Source organism: Lytechinus pictus, chromosome 16 (assembly GCF_037042905.1).
Source record: "Lytechinus pictus isolate F3 Inbred chromosome 16, Lp3.0, whole genome shotgun sequence".
Lineage (NCBI taxonomy): Eukaryota > Metazoa > Echinodermata > Echinoidea > Temnopleuroida > Toxopneustidae > Lytechinus > Lytechinus pictus.
In genome coordinates, this window is record NC_087260.1 from 24314676 (window position 1) to 24329098 (window position 14423).

At 34.6% G+C, this 14423-nt stretch overlaps 1 protein-coding gene across 1 annotated transcript in view; it reads left to right on the plus strand.

Annotated features, from left to right (window-relative positions):
• LOC129279228 (glypican-6-like) overlaps nucleotides 1-13315 on the plus strand; it is a 57991-nt gene extending 44676 nt beyond the window's left edge. The window contains exons 6-9 of the mRNA XM_054915323.2: nucleotides 4753-5007; nucleotides 5725-5924; nucleotides 6533-6708; nucleotides 7611-13315. Coding sequence (XP_054771298.2) covers nucleotides 4753-5007; nucleotides 5725-5924; nucleotides 6533-6708; nucleotides 7611-7831 — 852 coding nt within the window. The 3' untranslated portion in view covers nucleotides 7832-13315. The remainder of the gene's footprint in view (nucleotides 1-4752; nucleotides 5008-5724; nucleotides 5925-6532; nucleotides 6709-7610) is intronic.
• Nucleotides 13316-14423: the final 1108 nt, after the last annotated feature.

Genomic DNA, 14423 nt, shown 5'->3' on the forward strand with positions numbered 1-14423 from the left:
TTTCCCTTTTGTCTTGACCAATATGCATTTTGTTTTTGTCTTTTTGAGGTGTTAATTTTTTTCATATTTTTAAAAATAAGTTGGCATTAATTTCTCAGCACTCACCTGTAGGCTTAAGGAAAATGATATCATAAAGATCTGAGTAATCAGCTTTTAAAATCAGCGATATCTTGAAGCACATTTACTCCTGAACTAAACTTGATCCTCCGCCCACCCTCTTTTCACCCGTCCTCCACCCCCTTCTCCCACTCTTCCCTTCTCTCACCTTCCCTCATTGTACCCAGACAATTTCCCTTGGGGAAAAGACAGGAATAAACATCTAGGATTACTGCCCATTTTTTTTTCAAATTCACCTAGCCCATTTTGTGGAGGAGAAATGGGTCTTTCTTTAGTAATGCATGACAATACACTGCATTCAAATAGAGCCCCATTTCTCTTGCTATCGAACTCTTTTGATTTATTCAAGTTTCAAGAGTAAGAGAGACAAAAAATGAAAGAGGGAGTGGGACTGAAAAAGGAAATAAGAACTTGTATGAAGTGGGTTTACTTTTAATTTTGATTTAAACTGAACTAATTTATAAAGAATAGACACACAGCTCTCACTTATGCTGTTGGTGGAAGACTAATGATTTTTCTTTCAACCATCACATTATTGTTCCCAGGAATTTGCGTTGAAGACAATTTCTGATTTTCTGTGATGGATCTGTACATTAAATCCTAACTTCAAAGTGAACCATAATTCTCATCCTGATACACAATTTATTACATATTTTCATGTCTATATTTATTCACCTTCTTGGCAAGCGAGGGCCTCCTTTATTTCATCACCTATACTCATTTAGCCTACATTTTTCCCCCGTTGGTATGCCTATATCGATATCACAAGTTATTTTATTTTCTTCAGATTGTTTGGTATTTGCTGTAGGGCAAAGAGGCATTTTGATTTGTTGCGTACCAATAATGGTAATGGAGGTCATAAGGTCAATGGTAATAACCAAATAGAATTTGTTGTATTTATTGTAGATGACAAATGCTTGAAAAAAAAAGTTGAAAGCTCTAAGGCTGTACTCTTGCACGGCAACGTAAGCTGAGGCAAGTGGTTCTATCTTGTCAGTGACTCTTGTTGAAGAATTTTCTCTGAACCAATAACATGCAAGTATTTCAGTAGCTTATAACAACTAGTCAGTGAAAATCACTGATTTGTTTCATGAAATACCCTCCTTGTCTTCATCTGACTATTTTTCTGGAGTTAACTTTTGAGAACAAGTTAGATTGGAAGATTTTATATAAGAAAATAAAAATGGCATTGATTTAGTAATTTCATTTGTTGTAAAAGTAGAACACAGTCTCAACTGGAGAGAAAATTTGTCTTGAAATTGTTCAAGTTCACGACTGATGCCAAAATAATAATTGTTATGGGAAGCTGACTTTGAACTTCGACCTGGACTGTTGTCAACTGGGAGTCAACCCTAATTCTTAGATTAGTTACTGAGATTCTAAATTTATCTGAGTTGGAATTGTATGGTATTAGCTGACAATCACTCAATACTGAGTTTAAGGGACTTTTTAGTTTTTACACTTTGGGGCCTTTCACACGCTCGAAAACTGATTTGAATTTGAATTCCTGAGCGAAAGCGGTATGTGTCCTTGGTGACTTGTCAATCAAAGCACTGCATCGATACGATGAGTGCATGACAATTGTATTATCTACGGAAGTGCATGAAAGGACATGTAAGCCCCCCCCCCCCAAAAAAAAAAAAAAGTTTTGGTGGTCAAGCCTTTCACACATAAAATCTGTACCGTAATTTGAGTTAAACTTAACAGGAATTTACCCCCGGAGTAGAATTTGAAATCGTGATTGTGATTAGCATTCGTCATTCTAGTTTGGTTTCACACGTGCTAAAAATGCGTCATTAGCCATATTTTTCACTGGAATCATTCAAATTACGATTTTTTTACTGTGTGAAAGGGCGGTTAGTAAAAAGGAAAATGAGTCACCTTGACTCTAAACAGAGTTGTCTTCCAGCTGATGCTATACCCACATCTGCCTTGCTCTCCTTCACACAAATTATTTGAGAAATAATTCCTTTGTTGTCATTTTCCAGTATTCCAAGATTTGATATATTACAAGGAGTTGAAAGGAGATGGATGGGGGTAAACCAGGTTCTTGCTTACACAGACACGGAATGAAACCAACTCCATGAAATTACATTATCATCTTTGTAGGGGGTGCCTGGTGTCTGCCAATGTTCGATGTGGTTTCTATGGTAACCTGGACCAGGACCCCTTCTGATCCCGCAAATAGATGGAGATAATTCAGGCCATCTTTCCTTTCACTGGCACCAATTTTTTTTTGTTAGTTTATCTGATATTTGGTGGGTAACTACCATGGTTGAACGAAAAAGCGTGTCAGCATATTTGACATTGATGACAGAAAAGGAAATTTTACATTTCTTTTGTTATTTGAATTTGACCTTATGAAACAAAGGCTGAAATACTACATTCTCGTCCTTATAAGAATTTATCAGAGAGTAGAGGCCTATACTTTTGGTATCATACAAACATAATAACCTGTCAACTGTTGAATTCTATTGTCTCTAAATGTTACACAATATTATCCACTTTTGTGATAAGAGAAAAAAATATTTTTGTTTCTCAGCCACTGCATCATGTAAATGTTGTAAGGAAATGCTGAACAGTTAATTGAATCTCTTTTATAAAAAACGTAAATGTTTCTAAACCCTTGGCTGTCACCTCCTGTATTTTGGTTTCACACCACTTTAGTGAATCATATACAAAGGGTAAAATTACCAGAGATGTGTCACAACAGTCTAGATAGGATCCATTGTTTGATATCTACTTCACAGTTTGTGTCTGCCGACCAGCCGCTGTAAGAAGAAGTGTTGCGTGGGCCTTGTTGAACATGTAGATTTGATCATGATATGCCACTTGATGTGATATGTAAACAACTCATACTGATTTCAACTCCCTCTGAATAAATAGAAGGTTTTTCTCTCCTGTCTCGCTTTCTTTTTTGCTGATTTTGTGGTATCCATTTTCTGCTTTCTTTGTTTTTTGTGTCATTTTCCCCCTCCTTGCTTTCACTTTCTCTTTAATTTTTTGTTCATATGATTTTTGTCCATATTTTCCATCATGTTTTTACCCACCCTCACTTTTCTTCTCTCCCCATATTGCTATTACCCATACTCTTACTGGACCTGGGGAGTGTTTTACACAGCTATTTTCATTAACAAATTTGCTGTCAGCCAGTCAGATGCAAGGATTTCAGTAGCTTATAATAATATGCAGTGACAATCACCAACTATTTGTTTCATGAAACCCCCCCCCCTTGCTCTTATGTTGAAATTCAGCTTTCATGCTGATTTAATGAAGATACACCATATACAGATGGGACCGAGTGATTTACAAGAAAATATCAAAAGGTCATTTTTTTCCACCAGTAATCTCCTCGCCCACAATATGTGATTGGATGTAGATGTTCAAGTCCCCTGAAGCATTTCATTTTTCAGTGTAGATTTGACATAAAAAGTTGATAATGTATTAAAGCAAAGCTTTGAAAGTGACTTAACATGTAGGTGATTTCTAAAAGTTGAAGTTAAAGGTTATTGTTAATGTAGTCAGGGGTATGGACAAGATAGGTCTAATGATGGAAGGGGGGGGGGGGTAAGCAACAGGTGATTTTATTATTCAATGGTTATTATATACATCCTTGCATATTTGGTTTCAATATTTTTGTTTATCTTCCATGTTTCTTCTTCTATCCTATGTTCCAGTCCTTTCTCCTTTTTTCTTTTATTTTTATTTATTCTCTGATCACTAGCCCCCCCCCCCCCAATTTAACTGCCCCTGAATGCATGACAGGGGTGCCACTCTACACCCTTGAGGGTTACATAGTATGGCCCCATGGGGTTAGAGACTGGCATCTGTTTGTGAAATAAATCAGATAATTGCAAAGCCACCTGTTTGTGTTATTGTAGCCCTTTGTGACATGAACATGGGTTTTTGTTTTGCACCCGCCCAGAAACCCAGTAATGAGGCCAATTTATGAGGTATCCTATTCGTCACATCACAGATCATTGGAAATGTCTTTGCTTTAAACAATAGACAGCAATCGGTTTCACTCCTTGACAAAAGCTTAAGAATATCCTAACTAAATTTCAACCTAACTTCACACGTGGTTGTAGCTTTAATGTTGACTTTCAAAGGAGGTACAATCAATGTATATTCTTTGCACAAAACACTACAGCAAAACTGATGTAGCCGTTGACATTGGTTCCATTGTAGTTTTGCATTCTTCTTTAAAGGCTTTTGTGAATTCTTGATCCATATTCTACACAGTTAGATGATCTCCATCTAAAGTAACCCCATATAGCATACTTGAATCTTACTTGTATTAACAAAAATTAATGAACAAAAGATTCTAAATTGAACCCAAACTTTACTTTATTATCACTTGAAATATGAGAGAAATTGTTGCCATAATAAATGATAGAGCCTTCCAATGTTTCAAAAGTTTTTTGGTAAATGGTAGCATTAATGAAGAAACACAAAACTTTAAATTTTTTTTTAATTTCTTGTTTTCTCTCTCTTTCTAACCTAATCTTCATAAGATGTTATATTACAATTTATTTGAATAACTCCTTTATATAGAAAATGGCAATTTCTTGATTATTTTTCTATATCACTGGCTTGTCTGAAATCACAATCCCGGTTTCATTTTATTTTACTTAGGTGTTCAATGGATGTGGTATTCCACCTCTGTCGAGGAATCGTAGAGAGACTAATCCCGAAGAAACCGGAGCGTCGCAGCCTGCTGCTCCCGCTGACGAAGACCTCATGATGGAAGAAGACGAAGGAGAAATCGTCACGGAAGCACCGGCTGTAGTGGTACCGTCGAAAGTCCCGAAAAGCGAGAGCAACGAAACCAAAGCAACATCATCAGGGTTGAATGGAAGACAAGGGAGGAGAGGGCAAGGAGAAAGAGCAGTAAGAAGATGATGAAACATTAAAAAAAATCATTATAAAAGAGGTTTAAAGGGGAAATTGTCCTCCAAAGGAGCTCAATCACATGGCAAACCCATGTTATAGGTCCATGTGCCAAAGGATAGTCTTGATACCTCTACCCTTTCATAAAATAATAAATGTTGTTAATTTTGGTTTGACAAAAACAAAATAATGATGGACATTGATCTTGATTGCAAAACAAGAATACATACGTCTAAGCATACTGTATTCAATCATTTGATATTGTAGTGAGTGTATTTTATGAGACTACATGATCAGAATGTTGCATCCTGGGTAAGACTCCATGAACTATTTGAGTAGTGAAGGTCTTGAGATGGTGCTCTTCACAAATTGATTGTTCCATATTGGCTTTAAACCAGAGAGGGTTTGTAATATGTATTGCATATGCATGTTCAAAGGCAATGTAAGAAATACATAATTTATAAAATTCAGTGTGTGTGGATGCTCAAAAGACATAGGAGGGGTTTTTATCAGAGGGGCTGAAACTTGTTAAAAAATCTGGACAGATTAGAAGTAAAATCGATAAGTATAGTAGAGGGTTTTTATAGTAATTTACAGGGTTTTTGACGTAACTTTGTAGGTATGAGAACACAAACTTCCAAAAGTTCTGAGTTTTTTAATCATTCTAATAGGCATGTAGGGTTGATTTATTGTGATCTCTATATCTTGTTGATACAGAGTGGTTACAGGTACCCCGCCCCCACTACAGCGGCCGGTACCAATCTAGACCGTCTGATCAAGGATGTCCTGAAGAGGCTACGGGACAGTCGTCCATTCTGGTCGGCACTGCCCTACATGATCTGTGATGACACCAGTATAGCAGAGGAAGTAACATCGACATCAGAGGATAATTGTTGGAATGGAGAGAGAGTTGGGAGGTGAGAGCTTCAAGCATTGGAGCTAATATAATCCACTTTCATATACATGTAATGCTTAATCTGCTGACAACTGGAGCCGGTTGGGGCCTTTGCAAAAGTTATGGGAATTTCTTAATTTAGTTGTCAGTGGGGTAAAACATCATAATGACGTCTTTAAGCACTTTACAGATATATTATTACCCCAGTCATTGGATCTTGGGTTGCCCACATGCAATATATGCACCTTTTCACTCCCTGGGGAACAATAACAGTTTCCAAACTCAATTGCAAGGCATACTTCAAAGGTTTTCTCATCCTACCGGGTACCTATTTTTACCTGGGTGGAGAGTGGCAAATGTAGACATATGACTTGCCAAAGGATGCTATCTTAGAGCATAAATTGAATGATTATTTTTCTTGTCTACGTCTTTCATAAGCAACAGGTTCTTTTATAACTGAAAACATATTGACCTTTGTACAGGTTGTTAAAATGATATCCTTTATGTATAGAGGAGTCATTAACCATACACTTAGTTTGGGAATTTTTTATATTCCCTGTATCTCTTTGAAATGATACCAAGGTATCTTCCTGAATATTAATCGATTAAATTTTAATGGCGCCCTCACAGGTACGAGCAAGACATAGTGGGCAGTGGTATTGCCAACCAGAGGAATAACCCGGAGGTGATGGTAGCGTTAACCAAACCTGTAGCATCCATCAGGATACAGAAAGAAAGATTAGAGACAATCATTGATATATTACAACTCGCTCAAAATGGAGACGATGTTCCATTTGTCGATCACCGTAAGTAGATGGATAACATCAGTGAAAACTAAACATGGGCCTTGTTTCATGAAGACCTTCTGGGCATATAAGTTACTATTATAGTAACCTCATCATCCAATGGTATCTTCCCTGGAATCCTTGATTCTGATTGGCTGGTGAGCATCGTTGCCATGGTAGTTACTATTGCATGGCAAAGTGACCATAATAGTAACTTATGCAACAGGACCCAGCTTTGGTAACTTTGCCAATATTGTAGCTTCCATGGTAACAGGGCTCAGCAGCCAATCACAATCAAGGATTCCATGAAGTTGCAATAATGGCAAAGTTGCCATAGTTGTAAGTCTGTGAAACAGGCCATTGATAATTTTGAGGGGACGACTATTGTACATATACAATTGGGCAACTGAAATAGTCTGGTATATCAAACCGGCTGGATTCGTCACTTGATAGTGAGAATCCTAATAGTCATAGTAATTAGAATGTTGATGAGAAAATGGTGGTGGTGGTGGTGGTGGTGATGATGATGATGATGATGATGATGATGATGATGATGATGATGATAATTACAATAAAAATAAGAAGTTAAGATGATAAATTATGACATAAATGATAAAAATAATGTTAATGATGAAAATTATGATAATTGTAATGGTAATGAAGGTGATGATGATATTGATAATGAAAATGATTATTGTATAATTAATAATTGTGTGAATGTATTTAACTTTACTAAGGTTTGAACATGTTTTTATTTCTATTTTTCATCTCTCTCCTCATCCTCAATCCTCCTACTTTCACTGTATATCCATCAATTCATCTTTCATCTTAATCTCTGTTCTCACCCCCTCTTTCATCTTGCTACCCTCCCCCTTCTCCTCTTTATCCCCTCTTCTTGCCTCCTCCCCCTTCTCCTAATACAGAGGGTTTAGAAGATGGTAGCGGTTCAGGGAGCGGTAGCGGGTCAGGCGATGGCTCTACGGGTCCTGACGACAATCTTTTCCCATTCAGTACAGAATTTGAAGATCCTATTTACCGTCCTACAAGACTGCCCTCTGGGGGCGAACCATCGGCCATCCACAGAGTCACATCGCTTTTCCTTTGTGTTGTCATGGCAACTGTGGCGTCCCTCCTCAGATGGTGATAGTTCCAAACTTTATTTTTTTACCATCCTCTTCATTTTGTATGTTTTTATTTGGACTCCTTACGAAAAGTCTCAACTTCCAAAAGCTGCAGGACCTCCCTTCCATGATCTCACCCAGTATCACATGACTATGAGGTCACGAGAGAGAGAACGCAAAAAAGGGGAGTGATTCCAACAAAACGGCATCCCTAGACAATCCAAGGAAAATAGAACTGCATTTTTTGTTGGCTGCAACTTTTCTTAAGGTGCCTGTTTTTAGTGTCTGTTCTCTTTTTTGGTGTATTGTTATTTTATCATTGAGAAGCAGACATTTTGATTTTTTTATATTATATATAGACACATGCATATCCTCTAACTTAATTTGGACAGATATATTGCATAGATTTTAATTTGTTACAGAAAATCATGAAGACCATGCCTAGAGGAAAAATTTAACTTTAAATGATAGTACTAATGAAAAGACTTAATGAAAATTGTGATTTGTTCAGAAGAAGAAAAAAAAGAAAGCGGTAAAATTCCTCTTGACATGTTACATTTGATGAAAATAACCGGGAAAGATTCTAAGATGTGAGTGGAATAAATTTCATGGGACATAAAATAATTTGGTCTTCCAAAATAACATAACAATAAGACAATCCGCTTCACAATCAGATAAAATTTTATCAAACAACATTTTTAAAGACTGCCTTTCAAATGATATATTCTTTTTTTTTGTAATGAGGTCACAGTATTGTTATTGAAGTGTCATAGTATGCGGGGCTGAAATTCCTATTTGCGTCTGGGCCAAATGTCACCCAACCTGTTTTCAATTAGTGAAACAATGCCCTGTTCTTCATTATTAATAACCTTTTGTTATTTCCTCCCCATTAAACCCTAGTTTTGAGGTACAAACAGATCATGATTTTGATATTAATTGGTTTAATACAGTACTGTTTATTGGCTGCTGATATTGATTGATAAGGTGAAAGGTTGTAGTAGCTATGAATGGCAGAAGACTCGTTTATGCAAACGATCAAGTCTTAGATCGGACTTAATGTAAACCAAAGAAATATCTGTTTTTTTAATCATCATTAATGATTTGGCGGGATCCATAATTCTTAAAATGATGTCATACCCCTCAACTAATATGGACCAAAATAATTGAAACCCTTCTGCATCATGGTATGTTTATTTGGTGAACTTCACAGATAATGACCCTAGTCATGAATGAAAATATATATTGTCTACCCCTTAACACATTGATTTATTACTTCTGATACAGGTAAAAGAATTCCACCCTTGGCTTTCTGAATAATAGGCCTTTCTTAGGCTATTCAGTAGGTATATGTCTCTCCCATTTTAGTAAGATAGGAGCTTTATTTAAAAAGAAATATTGGTAATGTTGATAAATCATTTGTAACCCAAAGAACAGCATTGTTCCACACAGCATTGCATTGTCAAAAGCTGATAGCCATTGATAAGTATCTTGTTATTTTATAAATGATTCAACTTTTTTTTTTACTGCAAAGAAGTCCACCTCTATGAAATGCAGAGATTTATCATTCATTTTATGCAGTATTCTGTCCATTCTATAATTTTTCATCCTGTTTTATAGGTGTTTCTCTAATTTAATCATTGTCTGATTTAATTTCTATTGATCAGAAATATGTACAGATTGTTATAGAAAGCTTTGATTCTATGTACTAAAAAAATAATGTGAAATTAGTCTTTTTACTATGATCTGGATGTACAAATTTGATGTCTTGAAAATTGATTAAATTTCTTGTAATTGCCAATTTTTCAAAGAGAATGAGATAAAATAATAATAATAAAAAGATTGTTCCCACAAATTGCAGACAATTGATTCAGCTTTCAATATTCAAGTGTAGAGGGGTGGTGATTCACAGTGATATAAGTCTTACTGAATGTATTGCTTACTGCCTATCAGCACATGATACTCAAAGTGATGCTGAAGTGCACAAATTCACAAAGCCATTGATGAATGTTCATTAGAGCATGATTTGAGCATGATCTAACCAAATCAAACCCCCCAAAATAGAAAATAGCCAGGGGGGTGTTTCACAAAGATTTAAGTATGACTTAAGAGTTGCACTTAAATGCCTAGTTGCATGCGGTATAAACGGCATGACCACAATGGTGAGATCGTGTCAAGAGGACGCACAATCAATATGATTGCGCGTTCCTATATGCGTCGGCATTTAAGTGCGACTCTAAGTCATACTTAGATCGTTGTGAAACGTCCCCAGGGGCCTGTTGCAGAAAGAGATGTGTTTAAACATAATTCAAAATATCAAGCGTAAGTCCTGAATGCGGGTGCTTCATTGGCTGAAAATCAAGTTAAACAAGATTTTTTTAGTTGCGTTTGATTGCGACGGGCCCCAGGTCTGGCACCCTTGTTGGACACTGACTTTATATGCACTTCCAGTTCCACATTGAAATCATATAGGCAAGTGCGTTTTATTTTACATACAAGAGAAGAAGCTTCAAAGTGTATTGCATGTAGAGTAATTGTTGAAACACCAGTTATTTGTTGTCTGCAATATGTATGAACCTTTAGGGCACTAAATGTGAAAAATACGAGAAAAAAAAACTTGTTTTTATATGCAGATAGTGATTCTATAGCAAAAGATAAAACTGACTATGATGCGGTGCCAATTTTCTACAACTTTTCAGATAATATGTGTGATAGTATTTGCTGCATTGTGACAATGCTCTATGGTGTGATTAAATCCATTGTTGATTATCTGAACCATCTCCACCCAAAAATCAGTGCTGATATTTTTATGCAAACCTATTTTAAGGACCATTAGAATATTTGCATCGATGGTATATATTTCTAAACATATTTATCCATGTACAAGCTTTGCCATTCAAATCTGTGAACTAATCTTCAAGCACTTCTGTATGATATGTTGTAATAGAAAACAGTAATCTTGGATTTTCAAAAAAAATGTATGATACCATTTAGGCTACTCATTTTTGTAAAGAATGTATAATAATTGTGAATTAATGATTCAAACTGATCTGTTCTATGGGCATGAGTAACCATAGACCATCATAAGTGTGGTCAATTTGTGAATATATAATTGCCAAATTTTGGAAGCATTATTGAGAGAGAGTGAAGTATGATGAGGTAGGATCTTATTTATTGAATTTTTCAGAAATATCACCTTCCCTCCAATTTTTTAGAGCCGACAAACTAAAATCACTTGGTTTTCTTGTACTTTTATTTATTCAAAAAGATAGGAAATATAAAAATTATCAAAATAATGACTTGTGTTGAGTTAATCTTGATAAATTAAACATCCTGTTCTGTAAACTGCCATAATAAAGCTGATATATATATAAATACATATTTAAGTATTAGCAAACTGCTTATTTCAGTATGTGGGTTTTCTTTTTAAAGTGTAGAGTTTTCTCTTTTCTTTTGGTGCTTCTGTTTTTACGCATTACTACTGAAAAATTCTACTACAGAAAATTTGATTCAAGAATTAAACAACGGAGAAAAAAAACAAGTCCAAGGAGAATCTATTTAAAGAGCTCTGCACAGATATTACCTAATCATTATTCAGATTTTTTATTTTTACACCACTCTACCTTTTTTTCCAACACCTGATGCAGTATTGCATTTGGTATCTAATTAAAATGGATTAATATTTTGAAATCTCTCTGTGGTGACATTAATCTTGTTCACTATTATAGGTGCACCTACACCAGGTTTTGCTCATTCTTTCTATTTTTACGCCATTATTCACCTTTGTATACATTGGATGAAAGTGTATTTATATCAAGCAGTAACCATAGTTTTACAATTATTAGACAAATTTTCACAATCTGAAACGATACAGCTTTAAATGTAGAAAATTTCTGTTCAGAAATATGTATGTATGTAATTATGTATGTATAACATAACACTGTATGCTTTTATTTTGATAGGTGACCTTTCTCAGCACTTATTTTGTACATAAAACATGAAAGCATTGATAATGAGAGAGGGTTGGAGACTAGTGAGAAAGTATGTACAAAGCTAATCTGCTATATCGTGTATGGTGAATTGACAACGAACCGTCTGAATGTATAGCTCATTTTACGTTGTCATGGTGATTGCTCCAAACAGAACAAGGCTGTAGATTTCAATTAATGGAGAAAAAATGAAAATAAAAATATAAAAAAACAAAACATTGTGTGTTGGTGTTGAAAAAATGAAAGAGGAAGCAAGAGTTGATAGAAGCATTTTATCTTCTCATAAAGAACTCGGCGAGAATTAAATGACTATCTGCATTATCCATGGGCAGTCACTTCAATGCGTTTTTAACATGTTCTTGTGTTCCTGTGATTGTATATTGCTACTTTCCAACCTATAATCATTTGCATCTGGCATTATACTCCTTTTTTTCAAACATATAGTCTTTATATTTTCCTACAATAGGAGAAAGGGTTTTTTTCTTGTAGAAGCAAAGCTTATTTATGCATGCTATACCTCATAGAAATGAATGGGAGTTCTCTGATGTAACAACTTACCAGTAATATTTATCAACTTTTCACATCTATTAAAAAAATAATAATCAAAGCCCTCTCAAAATATTATCATGACATTAAACAATTTCTCACATACATACCTATTTGTGAGAACCTTCCAAATCATTGATAGTAATTTATTTTTCATATTATTTCCATTTTTTCATAATAATTACTGAATTATTGGTTGATGTGATATCCTTTTTTGTTCCTGACACTTGATATTATGTCAAGTAGTTTCAGGTAGAGTTTGAGCAGTATTGGTAGAGAAAAATTCAGGAAAATAGTAAACCTGTAGAAAAACACAGTATTATTTATTTCATTTTTAAATGAGTAATATTATTAGTATCTCTTAAGACTTCTATTACTTTGCTTTGATGGTGTATGTACTTGTCACCTCTATTTTAATTTCTTATACTGGTACTATAACTGTACAAAAGGCTGCTTTTAACTTTATTCCTGTATATTCTTCAATAACAGAGGGTAATTCTGATCTTTGCATTAGCAATATCATGATTTTGTTCTTAAAGTAAATTTCTAATTAAGTTATGTTTGGTTTTTGAATAGCTCCCTTTTTACTACAAATACAAATGAATGTTGGCGTTTGACTGTACAAGCTGATATGCGTTGTTAACTGATGTATTATAATGATTGAAGTTTACATGAAAATAAAGACTCTTTTAGGTGTACTTTTAAGAATATGTAAATTTTCTAACTTTATTGTGAATATACTTGTGATAAATATATATTTGTATGTAATGTCTGTTTGCTTTACTAGCTGTTTGTTATTGTATGTCTCTTACTTCCTTACTGACAAAACAAACTGAGAAGGTATAATTTTTCTGTTTTTATTTTCTTGTGATTTGCCCTCTTTTTTAATCATTATTATTGTTATTGTTATTATCCCCTCTTGTAAGCCAAATGCTCAGAATTTTACAGAATAAACCAAATTATGTCAACATCAAATCATTGTGTAAATGTACTTTTATTCCTTGTACATAAGTTATGTGTTGGTCAAAAGATGAATATGATTGTGGAAGTGTACTTTTTGCTTTTCCAGAGGTGGGGGAGAGATGAATGACATATTGCATGAAATTCCCTTTATTTTTTTTCTTTTGAGCTACTGTATAAGTAGAGCAACATGAACTATTCATTGCCCATTTTATTTTCCCCCCAATATTGACCAGTCAATAAGTTATTCTCATGTTAAACCCCTTGGAAAAGTTACAAATTGACAGAAATTTACAATTTTTGAATTTTACAGAAATATGATTGTAAAAATGATATATGATTTTTATGTAGAGCACGTATTCACATTGTTAGGTTCTAAAGGCGCTCCTATATTACCCTGCAAAGCTTCTCTACCAATTCCGGTGCTCACAGCTTTTTGAGAGAATTGCTTTCTGCCGGTACCCATTTACCTCACCTGGGTATATATATAGTCAGTTTTATTCAAGCAATATATCTCCCTGAGGTCAGTCAATAACTCAATTCCCTTTACTATCGTCCTGAATGATCAAGGCTATTGTATGGAAGTCTTTACTTTTTTGAGAGAGATATTGAGTGTTGAGAGAAAAATGAATGTTCTTTAATAAATAGTGTGAGAGGGTGAGATTCAAGATTTTGAAATAAAGGGAGCACACATAGCAAATAGCAGATTTGAAAATGGGGGAGGGGTGCAGATTCAATTTTATTAGATCTTGATATTATCAATATGCATTCTCAATTGATAATTCTTAAAACATAGGGGCGCTGGATCCACCAATGTAAATATTAATAATAATTTTTGCAAGTGAAATTAGTTCACTTACAGATCAAGTCCATTCAAATAACATATTGAATTTGATTTTTTTAAAAGAGGACAAAATAAATAAGCATAATGCTGAAAATTTCTTTTAAACTTGATATAAGGAAATCAGAGATTGCGGATTTCACTCCTGTTTCTTTTGTATTTTATTTGTGAATTCTACAATATTTGATTTTTTGCAGATTACAATGAGACTGTTAAATTCCATTAGATTACAATGACAATTCCTCATTAACAGGGAGGAATCAATTTTGTTTCTTACTTTGC